General features: G+C 44.8%; 1 protein-coding gene across 1 annotated transcript in view; it reads right to left on the bottom strand.

Moving 5' to 3' along the window:
- The window catches only part of LOC146064825 (cytochrome P450 2K4-like), a 28,782-nt gene that overhangs the window by 3,476 nt on the left and 3,557 nt on the right, over positions 1-21,749 (bottom strand). The window contains exons 2-9 of the mRNA XM_083178727.1: positions 17,876-18,069; positions 15,981-16,143; positions 13,958-14,107; positions 9,598-9,758; positions 6,883-7,059; positions 5,342-5,483; positions 3,236-3,420; positions 100-241 (exon numbers count right to left, since the gene is read on the bottom strand). Of these exons, the coding sequence (XP_083034853.1) occupies positions 100-241; positions 3,236-3,420; positions 5,342-5,483; positions 6,883-7,059; positions 9,598-9,758; positions 13,958-14,107; positions 15,981-16,143; positions 17,876-18,046 (1,291 nt within the window). The 5' untranslated portion in view covers positions 18,047-18,069. The remainder of the gene's footprint in view (positions 1-99; positions 242-3,235; positions 3,421-5,341; positions 5,484-6,882; positions 7,060-9,597; positions 9,759-13,957; positions 14,108-15,980; positions 16,144-17,875; positions 18,070-21,749) is intronic.

Here is a 21,749-nt window from a genome sequence, read left to right on the forward strand (position 1 = left end):
GACCAAGGACCCGACAGGCCATAAGTACAGAATATCTGGATTCCCAAGCCCTACCCAACATTGAGATTGTCATCAAAATGAGTTTGGATTTAGCATTACCCAGTGAGAACGGTATGAAGGCTTCATTCTTCTTGAAATGTCCTTCTGGGGTGAGAAAATGTTCTGGGTAAAACTCATCTGGCTTCTCAAAGTAGGCTTTGTCCCTCAGTGCCGAGGTCAGAAAAGGCACCACAGTGGTCCCCTGGGTAGAAAAAGCCATTTAGAACCTGCCCATTATGGGACAAAACTACTATACAATGTTATAAACAGAATATGTGGAGCTCACTTATAGGCAGAACCAGTTGTGCAATGGGAGGGTTTAAAGGTCTGTAGCCAATATGACCAGAAATGTGGATTGGCAAATTGGCCAGATCTTGGGCATGATTCAGGAAGTTTTCCGTCGATGGTGGTGTGCACATATGCGAATATGCGCAGATCACAGGGGGTCCTGTTTTTTGTCTGGTGATCACATACATATGCCAATTAAGTAATTGACCAATCAGAATTTGAAACTAGAATTGGAGCATGTTTTTATTGTTTAGAAAGCCAATTTTATACATCTAACTTACTTGGCCAATAGTTTGTTGCACAAACAGCGGCTCATTTTATGGGTGAAACTGGTTTTGCCACAACTAGTGTACACTTTTGCGAGCATGTGTGTGTTAGGGTTTTGGGTGTGAACCCACCGCTGGGACCCCTGTTTAGGATGGCCATGTCATGCCCTAGGCTGACTCTGTTGACCTCCTCGTACAGGTGACTGTAGTCTGCGGGTAGCTAGGCTTCTCCTGTAGTCGCTGCATTTGAAGGAGTGAGTTAAGCCCACTCCAACCCCGATGCAACCAGGTTTTAAGTGGTGACAAGACTACGGCGACCATCAGAGGTAGTGCCAAGAGGAGATCTAGCGAACATGCGCTATCTGGGAGGAACACCCTGCCTAGCGGCACCTGGCCAAGGATAGGGAGTGCGACCCAGTCGCAGACACAGAACACAACAGAACCAGGGTGTCTCCAACCTAAAACACGCCAAAGTAAATAATGAGTACACAAACACACGGAACCCCAAAACAAGCGTATACCCACACCCAGCTGCACCAAATTGCACCATTGTAAATGCATTATGCCAGTGGTTCCCAAAATGTGTGCCAGGGCACCCTGGGGTGTAGTCGTTGCCGCAATGGGTGTGCACATGTGTACGCATCGGGTAATGATGAAGAGGGATAAATCTGTAGTTGGCTGCATTTTGAATTGGATCAAGCATACATTAGAGCTGATGCAGATTTAAGGGATGCAGTGAGGATGTCTACAGTTACAATGGGTCTGATTCACGTTAGCTCGTTCAGAGCCACATTCGGTCAGGGGACCATTGGTGTGGCTCTGCATATAGTCAAATATACGTGCGCAGGGCCACAGTGCAAATGCTTTTCGGCAACTGTCACAGTTGCCAAGGTGTTCGCACACAGCGGTGCGGACAGGGGTGTTCCTACAAAAATGGTGGGTGCGCCCAGAAAAATGCTGGGTGTCCCCATGTGAATGCAGGCATGCCGAAGCTTTCACAGGGTGGGTGGCTGATGTCACAGGACTTTAGCACCCAGCCCCTGCTCCACCATCTCCAGGGGACACAAGGGATTTTGGAATTCTGCACACACTATGGCACTTATGCCCTCAATTTGTGGGCAATAACCCACTGTGTGTTCATTTACACCAGTGGGGGGTGCTATCCTAAACGTTCTGGACAAGAAGAAAACAAAAATAAAAAGAGTTTGTTGTGGATGCACTCCTTATTGATATTGAAATTTTTATATTGATTATACTTCTTTGAGAATTTTTACTTAAAAGTAGTGGGGGCTCCTTTTATCTTTATTAAACATGAAATGGATACGGAGACACCCACACGGTAGCAAAATAAGGGGTTAAAAGATTACATTGACATACATACACACACATATGGTGATAATAGAGAAAGAAATGTGATTTAAATATTTAAAATGTAGGTAGAGGTGACTGGGTGTAGTAGCGATTGGTGTATACAGGGGTATATTCCCCACCAAACTGTTTGGAGTGGTGTTTGTCTTCAGTGGATTCAACCTAGTGTTATTGACCCAATTAAACTTTTAGTGATTGCCTAGATTGGCTATAGTAGTTTATTGGGCTCATCCCCATATAGTACAATTGGGGTCTTAAATTGAAACACTGTCTAGGTTTGAAGACAGACAATTAATTAGTTTGTAGCAATTCTCTCCAATCTGGCTGTGTGCCCGGAGAGTTGAGATACAATGTTCTAATGGAGATGTCTCTATATCAGAGAGCATATTACAACAGTGGCATCTGCTGGACAAATGTGGCTATAGCAGTGTAATACAGTATGTTGTGGCATTGATCCTGATATTATGCAAGTTATATTGACACTGTGCTCTGATATTCCTTTACTGGATGAGACTATCCACTAGCAAGACATTTACATATGCCCACTCAGTTAGGAAAACAGCCTGGTGAGTTAAGGGTACATGATGGACAATAAATTTCCCGCACTAACTAACAGTCTACTCTCTAGCGTTACCATGGACAGGACACGCGTTTCGCTGGATGCGCTTCTTCAAGCTGACCCAGCTTGAAGAAGCGCATCCAGCGAAACACATGTCCTGTCCACTGTAGCCCGGGACCCACGCGGCACCCACGCTGCCTGTTTCTTCGCATAGGTGTGTGCCAGCGGTACTTCACCACTGGCACACACCTACGGAACAGACCAACACATCGTGGGTACTAAAAAGCTGATGGGTTCCGGCCCAATGCTCACAGGACCGTGCATCGGGTTGAATGAGGTGTCAAACACATCCAATTTGAGTCAATTTCTTAGGCTCGATCTGTCGGAATCGAGCTAAATTGGATAAGTGTATGGGCACCTTAATACTTATACCTGTTACCACCTGGACAAGAGGACTGGGAAAGGTAGAGGGAGGTATTATGTCAGACAAGCACAGTAAGGGTACATTAGTGTAATGGTAAACAGATGCAGTGTGTTTATTTTGAATTGCTTAATTCTAGCAAACGTTCCTTACTGAACCCTTACTGGGCCTCATTCAACCTTGTTACCCCACCTGCAGTGTAACATGGATTTACCCAGTTGTGTGTTTTTTGCTTTGCTAACCTGAACCAGGTCCGATGTCCCTATGATTTTCTCTTGCAAATATAAGTCTCACCTTTGGAATAAAGTAGCCTCTGAATGTGACATCTTGAGAAGTTGCATGTGGGGCACTGCCCGGTATGATATCACCATAGCGCTGAATTTCATGGACAACGGCGTCAGTGTACGGCATCTGCTTCCTGTGCTCTATCTGAGGCTGAGCGGAACCGACCACTCTCTCAATTTCATTCTGCACTTTTTCTGTCAGAAAAGAGATATTACTGAAAGTGTAATTCATGTCACATATTCATAGCCCAGATCAGTGGTTTTCCAGGCCAACCATCTGTGTTCAACCAGCGTAGCGTAATGAGACGCACGGACAGCAGTGCCCTTACACATGTGGAACCTATACTATTGCTAGCTCCATAGTTGTGGGCTCCCATAAAGCCCTGGCTGACACCTGGAAGTCATTTTTTTAACCCCTTCTGTGATTGAGTCTGACCTGCTCATACTGTATGCCATTCCTGCTGTAGCGTAAATCTGTGTTGAACCAGTATAGCGTAATGAGATGCACGGAAAGCAGCGCCCTTACACATGTGGAACCTATACTGTTGCCAGCTTAATACTGTACTGTACAGTAGGTTATCTTTTTGTGCCACATCGACCCGTTTGCTTGGAATGGGACACACAAGCTACTAACATACTAAACAGTACAGTAATGTAAAGTAGTTCTTTGTGCATTTCAATGGACACTTCACGAACATACAATTCGGATTCTTTCGCTACATCTAACGCATGCGCAGTGATGAATTTAAAAAAGTGGTGGATGATCACTGGTATTGCATTCATCTGGTAATGGCATTCGCCAAACGCCAAGCCGCGTGCAACTTATTTGGTGCAGTGTGACTAGGCGCACTCTTGCGAGATGGTGAGCCAAACGCCATAGGTAGGATAGGTGAGCGTGGATCCATCTGTATACGTAATAGACCTCAGTCTTGGACACTCTTTCTGCCTGGAACTGTAGTCCCATCAGCCCCCCCCACCCCCCCGATGGCAGCCCTGCTGTAATTACCAGGGGACCAAACCCTAAATTTCTAAAATGGTATAGCACACAGACAACATCTAGGTCAGCAGTCATTAGGGTAACAGAAGAAGGTCTATGTGCACAGGTTGGCATTGACAAAAGATCGACACAAGTATAATGTGTCTTTGACATGGAAAAGACACATCAAAAGGTTGCATGCTGCAGTTATTAACAGTATTGCTATCACTGCAAGACATAGCAGTGATAGCTGCACCAACCACATCCGTATTAGCCCCATTGTAGGGCTGCCAGTACACATTAAACCACACAGCCAGCACCCCCTATTCCCATTATGACATACAGTGCCCCTAGTTCGTATTATGCCGCACACTATAGTTACTCCATTTCATATTGTGTCACATTACAATGCCCATGTTCATATAATGTACATTTATAGTGTCATCCACATTAAATTATGGCACATAAGAATGTACTCCAGGTCACATTGAGCCAAAAAACAGAGGCATCCAATTCAAATTATGTCGCATTACAATGCCCCCTTACCGTTATTACACCCACTACACCAGTGGTTCCCAAACTGTGTGCCTTGGCTCCCAGGGGTGCCTCAGGACACATGCAGGGGTGCCGCGGCTTGGTGGTGCAGGACCAACTCAAATTATTAATGGTTAATTATTTATGAGCAAAACCAGTGCTGGTGGCTGCCAATGATAGAATGTGTGCAAACAGAAGCAAATCCTGCCCTTTACCACATAACTGCCGCTAAGAATCGCATATAAACCCAATCTTAATATTTTTTTTTGGACCTAGGGGTGCCGTGAAAAAAATTCTGATTCTCTAGGGTGCCCTGAATCAAAAAAGATTGGGAACCCCTGCACTACACACTTCTCTCACTGACAGGCTGGGCAAATGATCAGACCCAATTGCTTAGCTGACAAATCTGGGAAATTGGTGTTCAAATTTATAACCTGGGTCCAGACCTCCTAGGCCTCTGAGCCCCACAGGAGTGGCCCTCCTTGCACCCACTATAGTTAATCCCATTAGTATATTACTGTATATGGTTATGTCGGACAATTGTTTGATGAGGAGTTTTCTCTCACAATGTATAACCAACATTAAATATTTATATATATTTCTCACTTTGTATAGCTGGATATTTCATCATGAGCAGGAAGCCCCATCGCAGAGTGGTTGAGGTCGTCTCCATTCCCGCACCAAATAGATCCGCCATAAGTACAGTCAGGTTGTCATTGTGGTAATACAAGGTGGATTCTGGCTTCCCCTGGACAACAGGAAAATAACATCACTAACTGCATCCTGCTTACATGGATTTAACATCTGACTCCCCTAACTAGCATGCATCCACACAGGCAAAAAATTTTTCAATAGTCGCTGACTGACTTTTATCATGGCCAGAGTTGGTCATATTCGAGGCGGGTCTGACGTCTTGTGATGTCAACCACCCACCCAATACAGGCATCGACACTCCTGCGCTTGGGCGTTCCCCTGCTCCAGTGCCCTGCCCACCCCTTCCCTCCCCACTGAGGCTGAGCACGTACCACACAACCTCCATGAAGCGGACATTTAATCATAGTCAACTGAATATCAAAAATATCCCCAATTGTTCCGTAGTGGAGCCCAGAAACACCATAAAAAATGTTACACCCCCAAAGAGCATCCACTCCTGTTCCTTTTACAGATGCATATACAGTAGATGGGCCCCAGCCTTAGATATGTATTTGCATATTCTGTGCGGGTCCCTTGGAGATTTGCATAGACTCCGTCGCTCTCGCACATGGTTAGGGGGGTGGGCGGGATGGAGGCGGGCAAGGGGTGTTTTCATGCTTACACCCTGTGTTTCCCGGGCATACCCACCAAAACGCTGGCTGCACCCAGGAAAATGCTGGACGTCCCCATGCAAACGCAGGGGGGCACCTGCCTTTCCAGGGGAGGTTGACTGATGTCACAATACGTCAACCACCCACGGCAGGCGGGCAAGGCAGGCGGGCACAGCTTTTGGGGGGGTTTCAGGCGCCGTATGCACTTTGCAGTGATCCACGGGGGGGCGTTGGTGCGGCACTGGCCAGCTTCTCCCTACACTTGACCCCCTCCTCCCCGCAGCAGCACTGAGCAGCTTCGTGCACCTCTGACCCCGTCTGGAGGGGGGGGGAGGGAGGTTGGAGAGAGACACTAGGGGAACGGTCACCTGGCTCCACGGGGGTGCAACGGCCGCCGCTTCCATACAGCACTTCAAAGTGCCGCCCTCCAGAGGCTGGCGCCCTAGGCAAATGCCTAGAGATGCTTAGTGGGTGCGTCGTCCCTGAGAAGGCTCGCTAAGCAGTGAACTACCGCTGCTTAGCGAGCCAACCAGAATGACCCCCAATGTTTGCCGATGTAGGAGACACATCCGAAAAACTTTGCAACACACCAGTGTTCTAGCTGCGTTCCACTTTACATCCCCCAAACAGTCCTTAACTTTCACTTTGCAAATAAATAATCTGAACATAGTTGGAAAAGTACTTTGGCTACGTACCGGACAATCATGGTGCATGAGCAGTTGGCCGATTAGCGCTCAACCATGCTAATCAGGCCTTTAAATGAAGGGTTTAATGCTATTACATACATATATACTTATGGGTGATTAAAGCCAAATCATGTAAAAATGAAGATGTCATTTATACCTCCATCTGCTTAGCCAGGAACGCATCAATCAGATTCCTCTGGTCGTTCACATCCAGTTCTTCCTTCTGTTTTTTAAATGTCGCTCGTATGAAGTTATGTAACGTTCTTATGTTTTCAAAAACTGTGTGGTGAGCGCCCGGCACCCATTCCATCACCGCGGGGAAGCTGTTGTACAGCTATGGAAGAACAATGCAATGTCAAGTAAACATGCCTTGTAAATAATTACTTCTTAAAAAATAAAAATTTGAGCATTCTCGGCCAAAATCCTGCACATCCGACAACTTGGACCCTATTATATTTACCCTATTACATTACAATGTACCCTATTACGATGTCTTGTAACATTGTTGTATTCAAAGCATAGTTTTGGATAGTTTAGTGCCATTATTGCAAGAAAGGGCAAAATGTATTTGCATTATGTAGGCTGAGTTTATAGTTAGGAGCTGGCTGATCTCTCTCTCTCTGTCTCCTTTATATCTCCCCAAGCTTGAAATACATTTTGTCGTGGAATAATTGCAGTTATGTATGCTGATACTGCTACCCCCCCCCCCCCCCCGGGCTGGATTAAGGCTTCGGGGGGCCAGGGCACTTTAGACAGGGGGGACCCCTCCCAATTGTCATTACTCGCCGCAAACTGCACAGGAGAATTTTACACTGTTAAAACACAGAGTAAAGGCAGTATAAACTAGGTCGAGGGGGGATTAATATTAATATTTACCACATAGAAAGCCTGTGTTTGTCCCTCTGTACCTTACTCTGTAGGAGCCCTGACAGGCTCAGCGCTGCCTCTGATTAAAAACCCTCCCATAATGAGGCTGCTGCTACTGTTGTTCTCCATGGGTCTGAGAAGCATGTAATGAGCTCCACCAAGCAGAGCTCAGCACAAGCCTCTCAGCCTCTGACCTCTTGTGCAAAATCTCATGGGACTTAGTCAACTAGCAGTAATGAACTTCACACTTGTGTAGTCAGTGTGCCTTGGGTCCCGATGTTCAGCACCATTAATCATTGTCACATTGGCAGATAGGTGAAGCTACAGCACTACCCCACCCCCATGGAGAGGGGTACTGATCCCTTGTGCCCCCCTTAATCCTGTCCTGACTCCCCCATGTATGAATGTGGGAAGTGGAAGTGTGTCTTTCCCCTGGCTGGGGGAGAGACACACAATGCTATCAGCACTAGGCTGATATGCTTTTTTTTGGGGGGGGGGGGCTGTCAGTGATCGCCGGAGTGAGGAGTTATCACTACCCCACTTTGGCATCTGAAATGTTAATATATTTCTGCGTTGTTATCAGCAGTAAGCATTATAACTGCACAATACATGCAGAAAAAATACATCTGCCCAACAGTTCATAGACCCCATAGTCAGTTAATGGAGATGTATCAAACCTTAGAGATAAGGTGAAGAAGTTGCCCATAGCAACCAATCAGTTTTCATCTATAAGTTTCTACAATAAATAGGGGTGGCCAGTGACAGACTGGGCCGCCGAATTGGCCCTGGCATTTGTGCACATGCGTGACTTTTGTTGCGCACATGCCAGGCACGCGCATACCAGTGCACACATGCACTGCTCTCCCGGTTTGCAGGAGAGGAGGCAATACCGTCGTGTGATTCCCCTCTCCTGGACCTCAGCGGCGCACAGAGAGAGCCGGCAGACCCGCCGCAAGTCCAGCGGCTCTGTCTGTGCACTGACCGAGAGGCGGAGCCTTCACTTACAGGAAAAAATCAGCCCACCAGGCCATCGGCCCCTCTGGCATTTGCCAGAACTGCCAGATGGCCAGCCTGGCTCTGGGGCCAGTGTAGTTATTGAGTGTGCGGCCATCCGATCCCTCTTGAGCTTCCTGGGACCTTCCCAGGAGGTAAGATCTCATGTGACGAATCACATGCGGTCCTTCTGCATGTGATGTAGTCCAACCTCTGACTCCGATCTGATGCGTACAAGGCCGAGCATCGGATCAGATGTCAAACACATGCGATTTGGGCCAGTGTCACCCAATTTCTCAACCAGATCCATCAGAACTGGGTAAAAGCAGTCCAAATCGCATAAGTGTATTGAGGCCTATAGCTACAGTTTCACACCTGGAGCTATTCAATTATTATGCAAATCCCCTACACAGTAAATCCAGGGCTAACTCGTACAAGCCATATATATGAGGTAGCCCCATACAGTGCACTTAACGTGGGTTTTTCCACAGACCCTGAGGGTCAAAATAATATTTTGCACTCTCTGGAGCTTACTGTGGGCAAAACCATCACCGGTGTTGTGTCAAATGGTGCACAGTCTGCATTACTCCCTCAGTGCCTTGGATGCAGCCGTCCGAAAAGCGCCATGGCCTAATATATATTGGCATGGCCTAATAAAAAGGGGCGTGACCTCAAAGAGGTCTCTGTTCCATCACCCCAGTGGCATGAACCGCATTAACGGAGATGATGGCTGCTCCTGGAGGCTGGTTACAGTTTGATATTGCCATTTTTATTATTATACATGTATATATTTAGGAAACAGAATAAAAATACAAATAACTATGGAAATGGAATGGCAAATGCAATTTTCATCTTCTTTCTGTGTGGAACTATAAGTCTCAGCATGGTAGAAACTCTCTTTATGTTTGGAAACAGAATGTGACTGTACGGTCTAGCCCCCCTCCCCCCTTATACATACAAAGCAGCTTAAGTCACCCAAACCTTTGAAACAGCAATATTATTTTACACTTACCATGACAATAGGTTTCCCCATGAGTTTTATATTGCCGTTAATTAAGTACATGAGCTTCAGAATAGTTGGATCATCATATTCAAATCTGCGATTCAGCAGTATGGACACTATTATATTGGCTACAGCTGTATTAATGATGCTCAAGTTATCAAACGGTTTTCCTAGAAATGAATAAATATACAAGTTATTACCAATATTGATAGGGGGGATATAAACCATCAAATTATTGTTATCCTCACCTTTATAAACACTAGAACTCACTGAGTGCTTACTATGCATATTAGTGTAACATTGGTACAATATAGGTCAGTGCTCATTCTCTGAGTCACCTATCACGGAGGAACAGACTAAAATATAGATACAGTATAACCACAAAGTTGATATGGGTCTAAATTGGTTGATAGGAGAGCAGGAGCAGCAACCAAGTACTAGTGCTGTGACTGCTGCCAGTCATGATGATAGCGACATTAATATGTAGTGATTCAACATCAACAAAAGCTGGTGCTCAAGGGCAAACAAAAAAAAATCACCTCTTATAAAGAGAAAGTTTACTTCCAAAAACATATTAAATTGCCTACATGGGAATCGATCATTACAAAAGTATCTGTACTTTATAGCATTGGGTGGCAAAGGTCTTCCTCATAGAATTTGTTGCTGATTTTTATGAACATGAGTTTTGTGCCACATTTATATTAGCTGCTACTTCAAATGGTTTCAATAGTTTGCGTAAAGCAGAGTGTGTGGAGTAAGGTACATTCTCCCTCCTCACCCTATGTCATAGCTGCTTGAGTAGGTTTTGATGCATTGGTTAATGCATATAATGGTTGCAAGTCCACCTGGTTAATTCTTCTTGCTTTAGTTGGTAGTATGGCATTTGAAACTGTTCTTGCAGCTGCTGCAATCTTCTATAAGCGGTTATGGAATGAATGCCAAAAATATTCAGATTTTTTTATTCGGGCCACCGACAGTATCTCCTGCATGCCTAATATTTTTTTCAAAATCTGAACCACCAAGTTTATTGTGTGTGCAAAACATGGGCTGTGTTCAAATTCACCCAGTGGGATTGCTCTCACAATGTTACATGAATTATCAGACATTACAAATTATCAGGAAAGTCTTCATTTGTATTTTAGTGAAGCCGGTGATGCAGAAAGTAGCCTATTGTGAATGAGCTTTTGCAAAAATTTAGTTTGACCAGTACCGCTTGTACACACATGGTTTGTGGATAAAATTGCATTTTATGGGCCAATAATGAGCAATTTTTTAACCACCCAGGCAGGTGAGGAATCATTATTCTGGTCAAATAGATTTATAGATGGAACGACAATGGGAAGTTCTAGCGTGAGACGCTCGTGCGTTCCCATCTCAGCGAATGAAGCACCGAGGTGGGGATTGTCGAGCTGAACGAAAACGGCTTAATCTGTAAGATGGTATTTGATTGCAGAGATACAGGTCCTCAATTAACTGTCGAAAACCAGGTTCATTGATGATCTACTGGACATACTAACTCGTTTTCTTCATCATAAAATATTTTAATCAATCAAAAAGTTAACTAACTAACTAGTCAATCCTTATATCTTTTCACCAACTGAGGAGAGAAAAGGTCATTAAAGAGGAAAATCATTTTCAATCATTAATACTAAATATCTAAATAAAATTAACAAGAAATCAAACATTCCAACTTTACTCACCTTTACTTGCCTTCCACACCATACATAACCCATTCCCATTAGCCTCGGATCTAGTTCTTGAATAATTAAAATATACTTTCTATAGGGTCATATAGTTTACTAAACTGATCGTCCTGTCTGCCACTGCAGTGTCACTCTGTTTCCTAAATGTGCCATGTTTGAAGTTGAACTGCCACGTGTGTAGGGTGGCCAATCCTGGGATCGGGATAGGCAGGATCCTGGGATTTGGCCCAAAAAAACACCACATGCGCAAATCTAATGCCGATCCCAGGCATTTTCAATCCCGATTTCCAGTATTGAAAAAAAATGCCCCGGGACTGGCATCCCTACACGTGTGTGTACTGCCCCCTGCTCTCGCTGATCTTAGTCAGCCAGTTAGCTCGGTGTAACCTTTTGGCCTAAAGTGGATAAAAACTATTTCAGAAGATGGAATGGGGTTTATAGAGAAAGCAAGTCTCTTATGTGATGCACTTTCAAGAAGCTAATATTTAGAGAATAAAAATTAACCTTTAATTCGTTATTTAAGATGCGAAGTATTTAAAAACATACATACAACATGTAACAATTAAGGACAGTTTAAAAAGGATATAATTATCCTGACGTGGCAGAGGAAGGAATGTCTTATACTGTGTTACAATTACTGGGTATAGTAGCAGAGATAGGGACCGTGCCACTCCGCTTCGTTTAGTATAGAAATTCAGATGTTATGATTTTTAGTAACCGTTTGACAGCTAAAGTGTTAAGGAGCAGACACGGACGGCGTCCCGGCCGTTGTGAGTCACTGGCGGCGTCAGCTGTAAGCAGATAGACGCGCGTCTATCTGCTTACAGCTGACGCCGCCAGTGACTCACATCAGTGAGCTCACAGAGAGTGCGTGATAACGAATCCGCACCACAGGGCAGACCTCTGCCAGACCGGGCGCTGACTGCACGGAGGAGATCATTCATCTCCGTCCGTGCTTACAGCGCTGTCAAAGTTTGTGTGCACCCTTTCAATGAGAAGCGCTTATACAGGCTACGGCCGGCGCTTCCTGTGTCATCTGCAGTAGTAGGATTATATCTGAAGCGGAATTATCCGCACACTTCCAATATATGAAGAAAGATAATATTTGCCTCTATCTGCAATAAAAGCAATCAGTGCAGGACCAGAACGGCCGGGACGCCGACCGTGTCTGCTCCTTAACACTTTAGCTGTCAAACGGTTACTAAAAATCATAACATCTGAATTTCTATACTAAACGAAGCGGAGTGGCACGGTCCCTATCTCTGCTACTATACCCAGTAATTGTAACACAGTATAAGACATTCTTTCCTCTGCCACGTCAGGATAATTATATCCTTTTTAAACTGTCCTTAATTGTTACATGTTGTATGTATGTTTTTAAATACTTCGCATCTTAAATAACGAATTAAAGGTTAATTTTTATTCTCTAAATATTAGCTTCTTGAAAGTGCATCACATAAGAGACTTGCTTTCTCTATAAACCCCATTCTATATGTTTTTTCCTGTCCGGTGGTAGCACGCCTCAGTCTAAAATTGTGATATTCCCTACAATGACAATGAGGTTCTATGTTTAAAATGGGAAAACGGTTTTTCCCACATTCAGATCAGACCAGTGCGACTGACACTCCATTTCCCCCATCCCTCTTCTTTATTTCAGAAGATGTCAAGTTGCCAAAACTGACTAGAAATGACTGGAAATTAATTCTGTTGAGGTTAATAAATCTGAAGGAACAAAAATAGGCTCAATTTACATGAGATTAGCAGTTTGTAGCATTTAAAAAAGTAGAGACACAAAACCAAAACCAAACAAGTGAGGGATGTTTTTTTTTTGTTAAAATTTTAAAAAATAAATTAAAATGCTTCTACCCACAAAATGGCTGCCCCCATGGTAAAATTGATAGATGCACAAAAATACTGAAATTGATGCTTTTAGATGTAAAAACTGTGTTATTGGAGATAAGGTGCACAAAATGAAATACATGAGATAGAAGATACAGAATCTATACAGAAATAGAATAATATCATACCTCCCAACTGTCCAGCTTTTTGCGGGACCTTTCTGATTTTTTGGGACAGTCCCACCTTCCTGTTTGGGGCTGGAAGTGTCCCGCGGTGGGTGGGGCAGTTGGGAGTCCCCCCTGCCTGCCAGAAATATAAACTGTGCGCATGTAGAAATTCAGAGATGCAAAGGGGCTGGGACCCTGTCCAGCACCTTTCGCAGCGCTGGCCATGCCTCTGTAGTGATGAAAAACAGGGGTGTGTTGTCTGTGGATGTGGCATCCGTGAGGCAACACCCCTTTTTTATAGGCCCTGCCCCTTTTCTGGGGAGCCACCCAAGTGTCCCTCTTCAGAGAGGACAAATGTTGGGAGGTATGTATTATTAAAGGATGGAATAAGCGAAAATGAGAGAAAAAAATCCTTAACAAAATATCACATAATACAGTTCAAATTAATAAAAGCATTACAATAATTTCATTAGTTTGTGAGGTGTATACACATACAGCAATTAGGGAATAATTCAAATCTGTTTGCTAATCTGTGTATATTTGCAGCCTAGTGGGGGTGTAAATGCTGCCACTAGGCAAACCCCACCATCGATTCAGACCCCCAAAATTCCTACAGTGATCTGTAATCTGTGTTCTTGTAGAGATTACAAAGTAACTCACCTCCATAGGATTTAATAGTCTGTGATAAGTAAGCGGCCTCCTCAATGATCTTGTTTTCTATACTTTTCTTGCCCATTCCAAAGTCCCGTAATTTTGATATAGTAAATCGTCTCATCACTTTCCAGTTCTCGCCGTTAGCAAAGATGATGCCTGTATAGAATAGATATATAAATATATGCAGTGGCGTAAGTTCACCCCAGTTGCCCGGAGGCAAGATAAATATTGGTGCCCCCCAAATAGCTCAATCAGTAAGGTGTCTGTCTTCAGTAAGACAGGTCATGGGTTCTTATACAGGTTGGGAGGCTTGCAAAAATTATGTTAGGAGGGGGAGCCAGCCACAGAAACGATATCAACAGCTTTCAATGAACTGATTCAAACCTGCAGGGGAGGAGAGGTGCCCCCTAGGGAGGAGGAGCCCGGCGCCAGATGACTCCATTGCCTCCCAGACTTACGTCTCTGTATATATGTGACAGTGCTATACTGAATCAGAGTACTGGTCATAATAGCGATTCCCAATATCTTTGAACTTCATTGAGAATAACATCTGCCTCAAACACTTGTGTACTGACCGGACACTGATTGGCTGAGATAATTCTCTCAGCCAATCAGTGGCCTCCCATCTGATTGACTGAGCAAATTCTCTCAGCCATTCCACGTCCAGCCAGTCATTTCAAAATATTCAGCAGCCGCATCCCACCCCGCAGCCTGGCAAAATGCTGCTACAAGCTCCTGGCCACCGTTGCTGCTCGGACAGACCCGGCTGCCCGCCACTATGAGCTGCCTGCCTCCAGCCAGCACCAGCTGGCCGGACCCTGCCACTAGGAACTGCCCGCTGCCCGCCCCATGGACCACGCTGCCTGCCCCCCCCGCCGTGTGGACCGGAGTACCCACACAAGCACGGGGAGAATGTACAAGCTCTGCACAGTTAGGGCCATGATGGGAATGGAACCCATGACCTCAGCACTGTGAGGCTGTAATTCTAACCATTACACCATCCGTACTGATTTATATTATATTACTCTATATTTCACCTAAATGGGTATGGGTCATAGGGACCACAGTGAATAGGTCGACCACTATTGGTCGACACATGAAAAAAGGTTGACATGCATTAGGTGGACAAGCTATAGATCAACATGAAAAAGGTTGCTCCTCTTTGAATTTTGGACTGTGCCGCATCCTGCCACTAGGAAGGAAGTCCAGAAACAGAGCATTTTTTCTGTCCGGGAATGGGTCACGTTAGAAGGTCCAGTGGCACCAAGGGGTACTTTTTTACCAAAGCCCAAATCTGCTGAAGGGGCCGGGGTCCTCCTCCCCCGTTGCAGGGAGCTGGGCAGTGGAGAGAGATTACAGGCTGCCACCACACCACAGAAACTCTCCCCAGCTTAGCACATGCTGCACAGTGCAGTGTGCAGCGACAGCCTGTCATTTCACTCCCTCTCATTTATTTTATTTTTTACACGGGAGTGTCCACGCCCCACCCTCTGCATGGTGACCACGCCCCCTCCTTAGTACTGGAGCTTGGCCGACCTTTCCCTAATTGCCTGATTTGCATTTTCTATCATTAGCAATCTGTGCTGAATTAGGCCCATTGGGGCAGATGTATTAAGCCTTAACAAGAGATAAATGTGAGGGTGATAAAGAGAGATAAACATCCAGCCAATCAGCTCCTTACTGACTTTTTTCAAACACAGGCTGTAACATGGCAGTTAGGATGTGATTGGCTGGACGTTTATATCTCCTTATCACCCTTGTATTTATCTCTTGTTAAGGCTTAATACATCTGCCCCATTATCTGCTATTGTAGTATATGTACAGTATACTGTATTGTTTTTATTTAAGTTTTGTGAATGTATTGTGATTATATTTTTCTTTTCTGTGTTTTTTTATATTAAATATAATATTTTGTCTCATATCTGAGACTTTAATCTTTTAGGGTGTTTATGTGTATATAGAATAATATCATATCATGTACATTCTGTATGTAAGATAATTTTTATTTAAGGGAAGAAAAAACATTTACCGTTGTCCTTTATTATTTTAGAAATGATTGGGGCTTCTGGTCTGTCAGAAAATTCATCCGCGTGGTTTACCAGAGCATCTTTGATGACATCATAACCACTTAGGATGACCATTTTCGCCACGCCCAGCTGGACGCTGTATACAGGCCCGTACTTCTTAGACAGCTGTAGATGCAATAAGCAATAACCGGAATGATCAGCAATATAGTCGGGAATAAATGACATGATGCCAGTAAAGTAATCATTCCCTTCAACTGGTACTCATAAACAGTGGCGTCGAGAGGGGGAGAGGGTACTTTTAATCTGGGCCGGTTCAGCTGGAGGGGCCCTAAGGCATACTTGCCTACTTTAAAATTCTCCTCTCCGGGAGAAGCCCGGAGAGGAGTCTGTCAGCATCACGTGTGGGGGGCGGGGGCCTGATGTAAATGTCATCAAGCCCCGCCCCCAGCACTGCAAATCCCCCTGATTTGCAGGGCCTCACGGAGGGCCGGGACTAAATGATGCTATCTGCATATTTAGCCCCGCCCCTCCCGGCGAATACACGCAAATCGCAGTAATTCAACAATGCGGGTGAGGGTTAGGCAGAATCCAGGAGGAATGCTTACTTTTCCGGGGGGGCCGGGAGGGGGACCCGATTTCCGGGACCCTCCCGGCCAATCCGGGAGGGTAGGCAACCCTGCCCTAGGGCCCACTCTCCCCTCCTCCATGGCAGGGAGCCAGGCAGCGGAGAGAGGTGACAGACTTCTGCCATGTACACATTAATAGGTTAAACCACTATTGATCGACACAAACAAAAGGTCAACATCAATGGCGGTTCCAGTGGTGGAGCTGCAGCTCAGTTCAAACTTCAAATAGGAGAGCCACACCCACTGCCAGTGAGTCAGTTTGGAATGACAGTTGGTGGCGGTGGGCGTGGCTCCCCTTTTTAAATTTTGAACTGTGCTACAGCCCCTCTTTTGGAGCCGTCACTGGTGAACATGGGAATGGTCCACACCTGAAACGGTTGACATAAGTTTTTCACAATTTCATTTTTTGAAGGTTTATCAGACTGTACCATCCACTTGGACAATGCTTGGGAACATTAAGGAGCGCTGAACGCAGTGGAAACAGAGCAAGGCACCCGGACTGAAAAAGCTCTCAATGCCTCAGGCCAGGAGCTCAACTTGAAAAAAAAAACATAAAAAACTTATATCAACCATTTCATGTGTCGACTATTTCTGCATTGACCTCGTGTTTGTGTCGACCTCCAAAACGGTGTTACTGTAGTGAAGAGGTTATCTTTAAAGCCAGGTAATAATGATATTCCAAGCATTAGGCCAACAACTGGAACTTTAATTGTTCAGGTGCCATTTCCTGGAAACTGTGAATGGGATTTTACTGGAATATTACTGTATGGAATAAAACAATTGTAACTGTGGTAAGAAGTCTGGCAGTCCGCATGGAAACGGCTGCCAATAACCCTCTAAAAATGGCCACGGCCTTGAAGGAGAATACAGATAGAGGTCCTACTGGAAGTCTAGCTTCTGTCTGGGAAATGCAGCCTGCATAGTGATAACAGTAAGCGTCTAGATTCAGGGATTTCTAGAGTGCCTGCTAGTCACCCCTGGAAATAAGCATGTAAAGGGGCAACGAGCATTAAACAAGTATTTAACCCCTGGCAATGGGCAAGTAAGCCATGGAAACAAGCTTAAAACCCCTGACATTGTGCAAGAAACCCCTGGCAATGAGTTTATAACCCCTGGGAATGAGCATATAACCCTGGAAATGAGCATGCAACCCCAGACAATGAGCCTGTAACCCCTGGCAACGAGCATGAAAACCTTAGCAACGAGTATGTAGGTAAAAATTGATAATCAATGTACTGTATGGGGGTGTGTCAACGCAAGTGATGCATTACCTCTAAAAATGTATTAATAGGCTTAGACATGTCAAACTGGTGTATATTCCCAATGAGGGGCAACGGGTTCGGTCCTGGAGGGTAATTCTTGTAATTTTGTTTATGACTGTTATAAATATAGGCCAAAAATAGGATGACCACAGCGGACAGAACAATTGTGGCGGGGTCCATGGCAAATAACGATTCCGTAAGATCTATAGAGGGAAGACAAAACACAGGTATGATAAATCCCTAGACAGTGCAAGCAATATTCCGATGGGTACCACCCTAAAAGAATGCCCCATTTTGTTCAACAACATACCCGGAGCTGGCCCGGCATAATTGAATCACTCTAATATCTGTGAAGAGAGTGGTAGGCTGCCCGGCTATCTTCAGAGCTTCATAGCTGAGCCGGAGGCTATTTAAATCTCATGCCGGGTTGATAGCCAATAGGAGCTCGTGGTTCAGCAGCCAATCCAGAGCAGCTGTCAGACTGCTTCAATTCTGCCGGGCATTTTTTTCAATGTGCCCGCTGTATACCCGCCGGCACCGGCTCCCATATGGAAACGAGCATGTAAACCCCCTGGCAACGAGCATGCATGCAACCCCCTTGGCAACGAACATAAAACCTCCTTGGCAATAAGCATGAAACCTCCTTGGCAATTTATTTATTTATTTATTTATTTATTTATTTATTTATTTGCAGTTTCTTATATAGCGCAGCAGATTCCGTTGCGCTTTACAATAGTAGACAGTGATAAAACAAACTGGGTAACAGACAGACTTGGTGGTTAGAGGGCCCTGCTGCAAGCTTACAATCTATTAGGTATATAGGAGGGAAACACAAGGACAGGCATCAGTAATAGCATAGCAGTCCCACCAAGTTACAAGTCCAGAAGGGAAGCTATATCATACATAAGTGCCTCGGAGGGTTATGCGTGTAGAACTTAAATATGATAGGCTTGCCTGAAGAGCTGAGTTTTCAGGGAACGCTTGAAAGTTTGGAGGCTAGCGGAGAGTCTAATTGTGCATGGAAGGGCATTCCATAGGATGGGAGCAGCCCGATGAAAGTCCTGTAATAGTGAATGGGAGCTAGTGATCCGCTCAGATGAGAGACGCAAATCTTGTGCAGAGCGGAGATGGTAGAGATGGGAGATATTTTGTGATAAGTGCAGAGATATAAGCTGGTGCAATATGGTTAATAGCTTTATATGCAAGTAGAAGTGTTTTATATTGAATACGGTAATATACAGGCAACCAATGGAGGGACTGGCAGAGCGGATCAGCAGACGATGAGCGTCTTGCAAGGAAGATCAGCCTAGCAGCAGCATTTAAAATAGATTGCAGTGGTGAGAGTCTGTTCTTGGGAAGTCCAGTTAGGAGACTATTGCATTAATCAATGCGGGATATAATGAGTGCATGGATAAGAGATTTAGTAGTGTCTTGTGTGAGATACGGTCGTATTTTGGATATGTTTTTTAGATGCATGTAACATGATTTGGAGACAGATTGAATGTGGGGAACAAAGGACAGGTCAGAGTCGAGGGTGACCCCTAAGCAACGAGCTTGTGGGGTAGGGTAGATTGTCGAGTTGTCAACAGTGATGGAGATATCAGGATGGTAACTGTTCTTAGTTGGCGGGAATATAAGTAATTCCGTTTTGGAAATATTGAGTTTGAGTTGGCGAGAAGACATCCAAAGTGAGATGGCAGAGAGACATTCAGAGACTCGGCCCAAAACCACTGGTGACAACTCTGGGGTTGATAAATAGATTTGAGTATCATCCGCATATAAGTGATACTGAAATCCGAAGGAGCTGATTAGTTTGCCAAGCGAGGAGGTATAGATTGAGAAAAGCAGAGGACCTAAGACTGAGCCTTGCGGAACTCCGACAGACAGAGGAAGTGAAGAGGAAGTAGAGTCAGAGAAGCGAACAGTGAAAGAGCGATCAGATAGGTAAGATGTGAACCAGGAAAGGGCTGTATCATTAAGACCTAGGGAGTGTAGTGTTTGTAAAAGGAGAGTGTGATCCACAGTGTCAAACGCAGCAGAAAGATCTAGAAGAATAAGCAGTGAGTAATGGCCTTTAGACTTAGCTGTTACCAGATCATTCACCACTTTAGTCAGTGCTGTCTCAGTGGAGTGTTGAGAGCGAAAGCCTGACTGAAGCGGGTCTAATAGGGTGTTGGAGTTAAGAAAGTTTGTTAGGCGAGAGTAGACAAGTCTCTCGAGTAGCTTGGAGAGGCATGGGAGCTGAGAGATAGGACGATAGTTAGAGAGAGAGTTAGGGTCAGAATTGTGTTTTTTCAGAATGGGAGTAATCGCTGCATGTTTGAGCAGAGACGGAAAAGTACCAGTAGCAAGAGAGAGATTGCAGATTTTAGTTAAGGTTGGAATAAGCACAGGAGATAGATTTTTAATGACTTGTGCAGGTATAGGATCAAGAGGAGAGGTAGTAGAGTAGGAGGATAAGAAGAGTGCGGATACTTCCTTTTCATTTGTGGGCTCAAATGAAGAGAAAGTGCCAGAGGGTTCAGGTGTGGCAGAAAGAGGGTTATGGTGCCCATACACGCTACGATTATCGTATGCGTTTTGTACTTTTTAAGTACAAAACGCATCGCATATACGATAATCGCGGCGTGTTAAGTGTCTGCCGCGTTCAGATCCGACGCGATGGGCGTCCCCGGGAGCCCGATATAGTAAAGTACAAAAAGGATGTGCAGGCACATCCTTTTTGTAGTCAAAATCAAATCAAATCAAATAGGACCAAAAAACCGTAGCGTGTATGGGCACCATTAGAGATTGTGGAGCATACCATTTCATCTCGGATGTTATCAATCTTGTCCTTAAAGTAGGAGGCAAGTTCTTGTGCACTGATGGTAGCCGGTGGGGGAGGAGGGGGAGGGTACAGAAGAGACTTAAATGTGTTAAAAAGTCGCCTAGGGTACATTGAGCATGAAGCCCTGGGCATTGATAAAGAACCCCCTAATAATGAGCATGCAGGTAAGCGGCACTTACAGTATGTGTAATGGAGCATCACGGTGTGTGGCATATGTGTAATGGACATCAGTGTGTGGCATATGTATAATGGGCATCACAGTGTGTGGCATATGTATAATTGGCATCACAATGTGTGGAATAAGTATAATGGGTATCACGGTGTGTGGCATACGTGTAATGGGCATCAGTGTGTGGCATATTTATAATGGGCATCACATTGTGTGGCATATGTATAATGGACATCATGGTGCGTGTCATATGTGTTATGGGCATTACAGTGTGTGGCATATGTATAATTGGCATCAAAATGTGTGGCATAAGTATAATGGGCATCACGGTGTATGGCATATGTTTAATGGGCATCATGGTGTGTGGCAGGTGTAATGAGCATCACAGTGTGTGGCATATATATAATGGGCATCACAGTGTGTGGCATATGTATAATTGGCATTACAATGTGTGGCATAAGTATAATGGGCATCACGGTGTGTGGCATATGTATGATGGGCATCATGGTTTCTGGCAGGTGTAATGAGCATCACAGTGTGTGGCATATATATAATGGGCATCACGGTGTCTGGCAGGTGTAATGAGCATCACAGTGTGTGGCATATATATAATGGGCATCACGGTGTGTGGCATATATATAATGGGCATCACAGTGTGTGCATATGAATAATTGGCATAACAATGTGTGGCATAAGTATAATGGAGCATGGGCGCTTTAAAAAATCTTGCTCAGGGTGCTAGTAGTCCTCGAACCAGCCCTGCCGATACAGATGGGGCCAATGTCGTCTCAGCGGAGCACTGAGAGGCTCACGTGCCCCATTCTCGCGCCATGTGCGTCCATGTCCTGTGCCCATCCGCGGGATAGCTATCCGCCAGAAACCTGCAG

The sequence above is a fragment of the Crinia signifera genome, chromosome 3 (genome assembly GCF_055691185.1).
Source record: "Crinia signifera chromosome 3, ASM5569118v1, whole genome shotgun sequence".
In the NCBI taxonomy this organism is placed as follows: Eukaryota; Metazoa; Chordata; class Amphibia; order Anura; family Myobatrachidae; genus Crinia; species Crinia signifera.